Below are 10,496 nucleotides of genomic sequence, written 5' to 3' on the forward strand. Positions count from 1 at the left end.
ATGCAAATGAGAGATGCAATGGTAGGGCTCTCCCTAAGGTAGCATTTACCTGGCTCATGCAGGTATGCAGGGCAGCTGAGAAAAAGCAGTGCAAGGTGCACCATAGGCTGTTTGCTTACTACAGACTATAGTCCAGAATGAATCTCCCCAAGTATGGCACTGCTGCAGCACTACACCTTTCACTTAGCAAACTCAGGAACAAGCAGTAGTCTTTGGTATTGATTTGCTCATACCTCTAATATCTTGTTAGTGTGTTATACTGCATAATGTAAATAAGCTGTAACAGGCTAAGCTAACTGTGTAAATAAGCAATTGAAAATCAGACTCCTTGAGATGTGCATAGTATTTAAGCCTTGAATTCCCTTATTTTTTAGGAAAGGAATGATGGGGGGGCTTCCATCCATGTGCATATTTGGAGGTCAGAGATGACATCATGAACTAAGTTGGAAGGGACCTCTGAAGCTCATCTTGTCCAAACCTGACTCTAAGCAGGGACAGCTTAAATAATGTTGCTTAGGCCTTTGTCCAGTCAAGTTTAGAACTATCTCCAAGGACTGAGACTTTTCAGCCTCTCCAGACCTACATCAGACCTTTGAGGTATAAACATTTTTTCCTATTATGTAATCAGAATTTTCCTTGCTGCTACTTGTACCCACTGATCTCATCCTTTCATTGCACACCTTCAAGAAGACTCTGTATTTCTGTGCTTCTGCAAAGTTCACATGCTTCAACTTGCTCCAAGTTGACCTAGTAATAAAGCCAGATCTGCAGAGGAAAAATGGCGCTTGCAACTGAATTTAAAGGAGCTATACGGCTTTATCAGCATGAAGAATCTGGCCCTTCCAATGTCAACATTAAGGCAATGTATAGACAGCTGTATATCTAAGCATCTGCAAATGCTGACATATTTAGCTGCCTGGTATATTCAGGCTTGGTTTCAGCAGTCAGCTAACCTGCAAGTGACTTTCACAGAGCATAAAAGCACACTTGAATATCCCCAGCTTTTACATAGAAAATAGCTCAGGAAACTCAGACAAAGTCTTATTTCCCCAGAGACTCTAGAGCCACGTTTGTAAGCCAATGTTACACTTCCAACAGTTCCTAGTCTTATATCTTCCACCGACATTCTTTATTAAACTGTAATTCTGAATGCTGTTGTTTGCTATGGGATCTCTAAGCTAAGGTCCCAAGGCAAAGGGATGTATCAAAGCTACAGTCAGAGAAAGTTTCATCTTGCAAGAGAAAATGTTAACATAGAGTCACAGGTTTTTTTATTTTATTTTTTAATAGGTGCTTTTTCAAAAAAAGAAATAAAAATAGAATGACTGATCTGTTCGCAAAAAAAAAAAAAAAACAAAACAAAGCGCTCTTCTAGATGTCCTACTGGCAAAGGACTTGATTAGTTCACAGGAAATTATTTCTTTAGCAGTTTAAATTTCATTTCCAGATGAAATCAAAACCTGTCCTTCAGTCCCTACTGGCCCATAGCTGACCTCATGTTATTGTATTTCGCTTAATCTGACGAGTTTCAGTGTTGAAAAATCTGGTTTCAGTAGGACTGAGACTTTCGAGCTCTCTGTAGACCCTACCTTTACATAAGAGTCTAATCTGTAAAACAGTTCACTTTTCAAGAGCAAAAAATGTGAAGGACGTAAGGGTGAACTGGTAGGGAATTTCTTTTGCCCATGACCAAGTTACCTGTGTCATTTTCATACCAAGGAAGCTGAAAGGAGACATCAGAAACACATGAGTCTTTCCTCTGTGAAGCCATGCTGTGTAGTTTTGGACACTTCTCAGCTGCCAGTGGAACAGAAAACAGTAAGAGATTATCTGGCAGACCCATTCCCTATTCCATCTCTAACACAGTATAAAATAGTGTGTTGTTTAAGGCAATGAATTCAACTTTCAGGTAATTTAAGAAGTCCCAGCTTAACTAAAAGTTTCTTCCCAAACTTATACCAGCTGCACACAGCCTTTGTCTTCTAATTCTTGTATATTCTTTGTAGGGTAGATTTTACAGCTCCTTCAAGGCTCATAATATTCACTGCTGAGTTTGTTCCACACCTTAGCCCTGTAGAAATGGTATTGCATTGCTTGTAACAACTGATTTCTTGAGTCTATCTATGTTAATTCAATAAACTCTGTACCAAGTGTCCTGTCAGCACCAACAACCTCTTCAGCTGGCAGCCAAGAATAGATATCCACATTATGATCTCCGTCTCTGGTGTGTATGAAAAATGCTTTCTATGGAGAAGTCCTGCAGCTGTCATGATCTAATGATGTAAAACACTCCTTTCTAGCTCAAGTAGCAGTCTCTGGTGTAGGCACTCTAAGTCTTGCCTTAGCTTTGATTCCCCGTTATGAATAGGAGACGATAGCTGTTGTATCACATGCGCTGACAGGCAAGAACTAATGATTTCTGTCTGTGTGGTGCCCACTGTGCTGAGATCTGGTTCAGCTGGTCTCTGGCATTCACTTCAAGCCCATCCTGGTCCTGTTCAGTCATCCCAGTTTTGTAGAGTCTGGTTAATGTATGAGACAGAAGGGTTTATACTGGATTGAATCATTATTTGCTGTATTCACAGAATCATAGAATGATTTAGGTTGTAAGGGACCCTAGAGATCATCTAATCCAACCTCCCTGCCATGGGCAGGGCTGCCTCTCAACTAGACTGGGTTGCTTGAAGCCTCATCCAATCTGGCCCTGAACACCTCCAGGGAGGGGCATCCACAATCTCTCTGGGCAATCTATTCTAGAATCTCACCACCCCTGTACTGATGGAGTAATAAAATATACCCTTTTTTAAATTATTTGATGTGACATCTTGGGTTTTAATATGTATACAGTTTCTTTCTTGCTTTGCATAGTAATGAAATGATATTTCATATTATTAATCTAATGCATTTTTTTAAAAAAGTACACTGGGATTTTTTTTCTAATTCAGAAGTCTTCCAGGAGGTAGACAGTTGTTTTTTTTTTTTTTCTTCTGAAGGCTTTCTGATTGTTTGTTAGAAAGTACACAGACTGCCTGGGAATACAAAACCTGGCAGGACAAGAACACTGCCAGCATCCCTGATGTTTATGTATGACTGGGGCCACAGAACCAAAGAGGTGTTCATAGTTTGAGCTTGGTTCTCTTAGTCTATTCTGGAAATGCTGGAGGTAGACTGCAGCTTCTCCCAGATTTGTGGATCCAGTCTTCTACACTGAATAGAGGGAGGAGCTCAGCTCAGTCTTCAGGGAGATGTACAGGATATCTCAGGGAGGCCTCAAATGTCTGAGACAATGACAAGGTCAGAGCAAACATCAATTGTCAGGATCTGCTATATGAATTGCTCTCTGCTAGAGAAATGTAAATACCATATGTTGCAATGATACAAATACAGTGGAGACATTCATTACTGTAGGACAGAACATGATCTGCTTGACAAAATATCAACTTGGTACTCAATCTTAGCTGTCCTCAGTATCTCCCAGGAGGATATGGGAAAGTAGGCCTCTATGGAGAAGTGTGAGGTGAAAATCTTCCAGACAAGAGACACCATTATGAACTGTTAGCTCTATCATAGCTACAGGGAACGTGGTATTCTGAGAGTAATATTCACAGTACTGATATTTCCCTTTTAGTTCATACAACAATAACCCTCCCTTACAGCTATCTTTTGGGAAGGTTCAGGTAGGTACAACTTTTTAATTAGGGATTCTTAATGCTATCTTCAGCATAAAAGCACAGTTATTTCTCATTTCACATCTCTGCCCGAGTAATGCCAGCTAGATTCAATTTAAATAATGTTTTTCTCTTGGGGCTGAAGCCAGCACTACAGTCTAATAATTAGTACTTTGATAGGCCAGTGACAAGTCTAATGATGTGGATTTAACTGTGTTGGACATCAGCTTTATTAGGTTGTTTCTGAGATCTGGGAGTATTGACAGTGTTTATGATAAATGATGCTCCTCTGTTATTCTTACAAGACTGGTTTCCTTTCAAAGTACCCAAAAGGTTCAGAAAAGATGAAATATTCACAATGTAATATATTAAATTACTGGTCCCCAGGCATTGTGTTGTAGGCACCTTCATATCAAATCCATGGACAGACTGTTTTCTTCCTTATTTTCTGTGTCAACAGAGTCACAATGAAGTTTTGATTACAGTATGAAAAATGTCATTTTCTGGTTGGCAGAGAGCCAAACTTATATTGACCAAGGTGTTTAGTTACCTTTTCCACATCGTTAGCCCTCAAAAGGAAACATTTTTGCTAAAGGTTGAAGAAAAGGTGTGGGGGGGGAAAGTACAGAGCCTATTGAAAGGACTAAGCTAACCTTCTCTGGTTAACTGCTCCCATTAGGAAGTGTATGCATCTAGTTACATAGTGTGAATTGGTAGTATTCATCAGACCATGGAAGAGCAATTATACAAAAAGGTCATTTTCTCAAACAACATAGTGTCACTGCCAGTTACTGCAGGTCATTGAGTAGCAAGCTCATCACAGTCACTGGTGCTATTAGAATGTTTATGCTCCTATCAGGCTGCTGTTTCCAAGCTCAGTAGAAAACACACAGTGACTCACAATGCCCAAGGCATGGCTTTGTGCACTGGTCATTCAGTGTCAGCTGGAAGATATTCCATTTGTGCATCAAAGGATTCCAGACTTGGGACAAGACTGAACCCTACGTTCTGCAAATCAAGTGCCTTAGAGCTCACTTCTGGTGTTCCTTTCTCCTCCTCCTTGCAAGACATCAGACCCCTTGCAAGACCTTTAGCATCATTTCAGATCAACCTAGGCCTTATTTGAACTTGCACTAAGAGGCCCACAGAGTTCACAATCTAAATAAAATATCCTGATGTAGTAGGGTATTTTCAAAACAGTGTAGGAGTGCTGAGGGAATTCCTTAGTGTGGTAACACCACAGCAGGTGAAGGAATGGAGCAGTCTGAGTCCCCTTAGGAATTCAAAGCACACAACGTTCCCCATATGCTGCTCCATGGGTTTTAAGGCCTTGTCATTCTTAAGGTTAAACTTTCTTAGAACGTCTTTTAGTCACAGTGGTGTGGTCGGGATAATACCATTACTTTTCTCTGTAAGGCACCTAGACAAAATGCAGTATCTGCTCTTTCATTCTGTTTGCATTAAGGGTTTCTTCACAGAGAGTTAATAAGGGATTATAAATTAGCAACGGATGTGTGCATGTGACAGGAGCAAAAAGGGGTCAAAGGTTGGTCCAACACTAAAGGACTTTGATGACAAACCCCTTGCACGGCTAGTGTGGTTAAAATACATAGTTTCGTAGCTGTTGACATGCAGTGGATCCATAGAATTAGCAATACAAATGGGCACTTTTGACTCATTCCTTGTATGATATAGGAGTGTATTCACATTCACTGCTGGATCAGGAGAGAGTCACCTCTGGTAAGTACATCTACAGAAAGTGTTGGAGGTGCCATCCCAGCTGCACAGAAATTTGCAGAAATTGCTAGATCTCTGAATCTTCTTTTGGCCCTGTGGACTTTTCCTATAAAATGTGATACACCTTTCCTTGTTTGCACAGTTGAGAGGAAAGGGAAACGGAGAATCCGGACAACATTCACAGCTGAGCAGCTCCAGGAACTGGAGAAGATTTTCCAAGTGACTCACTACCCGGATGTCCATATTCGTAATCAACTGGCAGCAAAGATAAACCTCCCAGAAGCCAGAGTTCAGGTACATTATGTCTCCAAAATGCTATGCTGACTGCACCAATTCTTTATTTAGAGTTCATTCTTAATAGTTTATGCCTGGTTGACAACACTAATGAAATACATGACCTCTCTGTTACCTTGCAGAAGAGGGCAGTATCACCACTCTCCTTTTACAAATAGGGAAAAAATATTTGTCACCCAGCTGGGACTTACCAAATGGGATTAATCAAAGGGTTGACAGGAGCCCTAAACATACTAAATGCATAACAAACAGGAGTTGCACATGGTTCTGAGCAACCTGTTGGACTCTGTAGTGACACAGTGGCCATTTATGAAAATATTTATTAATCATTTATCAACCTTTTATAGACTAATGTACATCCAGTACAAACTGTCATCCACATCCATCTTCTACATGGTCTCAAAAAAAAAGGGAAAATCACTGCCAAAATGAAAATGTTTTCTTACTGTTCTGGATTTTGATATGCCCTGACTGTAATTTCAGTGCACAGAAACCAATCAAGTTCCTCCCAGCTGCAATGTAGTCTTGCTGACTGAGGTCGAATTCAACCCCAAATGTTTACTGTATATACAATCTGCTACATTAAAATATACATACTACTGTGTATTGAAATTTGGTGTGTTTGCTGCACAGCCAGGCACTGTTGTGATGAGCTTTGCATGAGGCAGTTTCTGTACTTGCCATAATGCCAGAGTCATCAGTGTGCTTCTGTGCACATATCCCACTCTAACATTCAAGGGTCAACACAGAGCAGTTTATTGACTATCACATGCCTGGGACTATTGTCTAAACATGATGGTACTGCCTGATAGGTGACACGGAGAATTGGAACAGCATGGCTCTAATGTGCCCATTAGCAATATCAGTGCACCCACAGTGCATTTCCAGTGGTATAAAGCACAAGCTGGGATACTAGCCAGTGCTCCTAACAGAACAGCAAATCACATGAAAGAGCAGTTTAAAAAAATATTTATAATTTGTAGGGGGAAAAAATAAAAAAGAGTTATCATGGGAAACATCAGCCTGAGATGTACATGAAAGAAGTGAAAAGCCCCTTGTGTATGAATTGCAGATGATAAGTTCTCAATTCCAACAGTGTTACACACAACAAAGGAAATTCTGTGTTTGACCTCATCTTGGCTGATAAACTTGCCACAGAGCTAGAAATTAACAGTAACTTAGGTAGGAGTTACAAGTTGTCAGGATTTTGATTGATATTGCTTACAATAAGCAAAATAGAGTGCTGAGAATTCATATATGCTCTTGCTACTTTGAAATAAGTTTCCACAAAGCTAAAAGCATTGTAAGTCAAATCACCTCAGAGAGATAATTTGACTGGGGAAAAAAATGTGCACAAGTGTTGGGTAACCAAGTGAAACGTCATAACTGTGAAAAAGTTTGTGTCCTCCAATTAAGAAACAAAGGTATGATTGCTGTGAAGAAACAGTTTAAATGAATAGATGGAATTATATGCCTGCATGCGTGCATGCCTATGTGTGACAGAAAATGAAGCACGCTGGATGAATAAGCATTAGAAACAAGAAAATATAAAAAAAAAAACCCAATACCTGAAGCAGAAGGATACAGTCCAGAGCTTTGGTCACAAAAATTAAGGATCATCAGAACCTCAACAGAAGTCCACTAATAACAAACAAACAAAAAAAGTGAACTATTATATTGATCTGTTACTTTATAGAAACAGGGGGACTCTCAAGGATAATGCAGAAATGGCAAAGATGCTCAGTCATTATTTCTGCTCTATTCTTGGAAATGTGTCAGGTAGGATGGTAGTATCTCATGATGATGGTGAAAAACTTTCTGTAAGGACAATGTTGAAGAGTAGCTGCTACAGACAGATACTTTTAAATCCAGACATCTAGGTGACTTACCTCCAATAGTTCTTAAGCTAATTGAGAACCACTTTGGGTCATCAGTGTTGATATTTAATCAGTCCTGGAGAACAAGAGAAATTCCAGGGACCTTGAAGAAATCTGATGTTGTGTCAGTATTTAAAGGGTAGAGAGGACAACCAGATAATGACTGGCCTGTCAGCCAAACATTGATTTTTGGCAAAACAGTGATAAAACCAACACGAATGTCTGTCGATGAAGAATTAAAAAAAGGGTAACACACTTAATGCTTATCGACACTGATTTATGGAAATAAATGTCAAACTCCTCTTTTTTATGATGAGATTATTTGTGACAGTTTTAAACTCTCTTTTCAAAGTAGGTTGTAGTGAGGTGGGTGTTGGTATCTTCTCCCAAGTAGCTAGCAATAAGACAAGAGGATATAGGCTTAAGTTGTGCCAGGGAGGGTTTAGATTGAGTATTAGGAGGAATTTCTTTACTGAAAAAGTGGTGAGACATTGGAATAGACTGCCCAGGGAGATGACAGAGCCACCATCCCCGGAAGCTTTCAAAAAATGTGTACTTCAGGACATGGTTTAGTGGTCATGGTAATGTTGGGCTGATGGTTGGACTTTATGATCTTGGACATCTTTTCCAACCTTAATGATTCTATGATTCTAAACCAAAAAGAAGTAGATTTAGTTTGTATATGCAAATAAATTTTTTATTATAAGGGTGGCAAGACACTGGAACAGGTTGTCCAGAGAAGTTGTGGATGTTCCATCATTGGAAGTGTTCAGTGTCAGGGTGGTCAGGGGTTTGTGCAAACTGATCTAGTGAAAGATGTCCCTGCTCACTGCAGGGAGGTTGTACTACATCATCTTTAAGATTCCTTTCAACCCAAGCCAGGCTATGGTTCTATGATTCTATGACTCTATGATTCTATGTATTTAATTGATAAAGGTAATAACACAGATGGCATATCACTTGTTGCCTTGGTCCAACACCCTGCTTGGATTAAGGAAACAGAGCAGATGAAAATGGCATGTGTTCATAGACAAAAAGCTAGGTCTGCAACAGGTGTCTGATTGCCAATGAGGATATTTCAAAAATGGTCTCTCAGAGGAACCATTTCCTGACACAACGGTGGATTTTAACAACATAATCAGTAAAAGTTGTTATGATAGTGCTATGAAACAGGAAGAAGATTATGGGGTTACAAAATAATGAAAAGACTGGCTCTTGAATACAGCAAGCTCCAGATCATTGGTCATGTGTCTGCAAGAGAACAGTAACTGGACAATCTTACAGAGCCAGAAATAGAAACTATACAGCCTGGGGCATGCCACCCTCCCTCTGACTCTGTTCTAGTCCTTGTTTCTTGGGTAACCTGCTGAACACTGGGAGGGCAAATGAGTCTTTTGTGAAATCTCAGGTAGGATTAGGGAAGCATTTGCCCCAGCTTTAACACTAGTGTAACTTCCAATAACACAGATGGGAATACTGTGCTGTATCTCAGTGTCACAGCTCAGGAGCACTAGAAAAATGGTTAGTAGCATGCAAAGAATAAATTATATCTATAGCTTGATATCTGTGGTAGATAGATCATGGAGCAATAGGTTTAAATCCCAGTAAAAGAAATACAGGGTGGGCATTGAGAAATCATTTTAAGGGTAAAAGTGTTGGAGAGCTGGTTGGGCAAAAAAGAGCAGTTCAGTCTGTGAACACAGCTTTGTCTTTATTAAGAAAAAAAAAAAATCCCTTTAGGGAGGACTTTATCCCATGTGCAGACTTTGGAAGGAGCACTTCAGAGGTCGAATTTAGGCTTCAGTCCTCTGACTGCCCTCAATCACCTTGTCAGAATCAAAGAGGAGTCATTTTTGTGGTGCTGTTTCACTATATAATTTCTGCATGGTAGAAAGGGAATGGAACAGTTCATACAGACTAAGCAGTTCTCAAATGCGTGCAAACCCAGATAAACAAAACTGGCCTTTCAGTAACCACAGGTACTGCTAACTATCAGCAGTATAGCAGAGGCTCCTGGTATTCCCATCACTTCCTCGGCAAGACATGCAGAAATAATTGAGCTGCTCATTATTTTTTTTTAAATACATACATATTTACATCCACTAACATCTGGGTTTGATCACTGCACCTTGTATTCATGAGAACCACTCGCCTATATTCAAACAGCAAGTTCCTAAGCCACACAGAAGCTACACTGGAAGAGAGATTCAACTTTTCACAGCAATGTAGCAAGATGCACTACTGTGGTTGCACAATAAACACTTGTGTATCACACAATAAACACTTGTGTACCTCAGCCAGAAGCCTGACTGGTCATATGAGCTGATAGATGAAAGAAACTCCCCTGAGAAAATCAGTTGTCTGTTTTTAAGTGTAAAAGTGATGGCAGACAACAGACTGCTGAGTGATTTAGATGGTTTCATCTCCTTGGGTCTTTGCTTATGTTAGGTCCCTTAAGTGAATTTCAAAACATACCAGCTAAATATAGGAAGAATCCTGTTACTACATCTCCACTGATGACACATTTTTATTGCAGCCCAGGAAAACTCCTAGGTGTTTCTTTCCCCAGTCTATTCACTTGGGAACAGGGTGAAAGAGTTCTGTGTGATACACCTCCTAGTGAAAACAGAATGCTGTGTGCCTTGATTGCTGCAAAGCTTTGACCACAAAAGGATCTGCTTTCCCAGGAGTGCCCTAGAAGGCCTGCTGCACCCTGGAACATTGTCTTTCCTTGAGCAGGGAGATCCTAGCTCTTGTGAGTTATGAGAGAAAGAGGCTGTCATGATACTCCAGAGATCCCACATGCTATGCAAAGTGTCAAATGTCCTGTGTCAAACTCAATGTTTTCCTTTTGATTCAGCCACTGGTTGTGCTGAGCCAGAGGTCAGTGTTTTCTGATGCTTACTTACAGAGTAGGGAA

The 10,496-nt window shown here is 40.1% G+C and overlaps 1 protein-coding gene across 1 annotated transcript in view; it reads left to right on the plus strand.

Annotated features, from left to right (window-relative positions):
* Window positions 1-5,547: 5,547 nt before the first annotated feature.
* The window catches only part of ISX (intestine-specific homeobox), a gene marked incomplete at its 5' end in the record, with an annotated part of 6,076 nt that continues 1,127 nt past the window's right edge, over window positions 5,548-10,496 (plus strand). Inside the window, one exon of the mRNA XM_008949753.1 lies at window positions 5,548-5,699. Coding sequence (XP_008948001.1) covers window positions 5,548-5,699 — 152 coding nt within the window. The remainder of the gene's footprint in view (window positions 5,700-10,496) is intronic.

This window comes from Merops nubicus, unplaced genomic scaffold, assembly GCF_000691845.1.
Source record: "Merops nubicus isolate BGI_N331 unplaced genomic scaffold, ASM69184v1 scaffold61, whole genome shotgun sequence".
NCBI classification, from domain to species: Eukaryota; Metazoa; Chordata; class Aves; order Coraciiformes; family Meropidae; genus Merops; species Merops nubicus.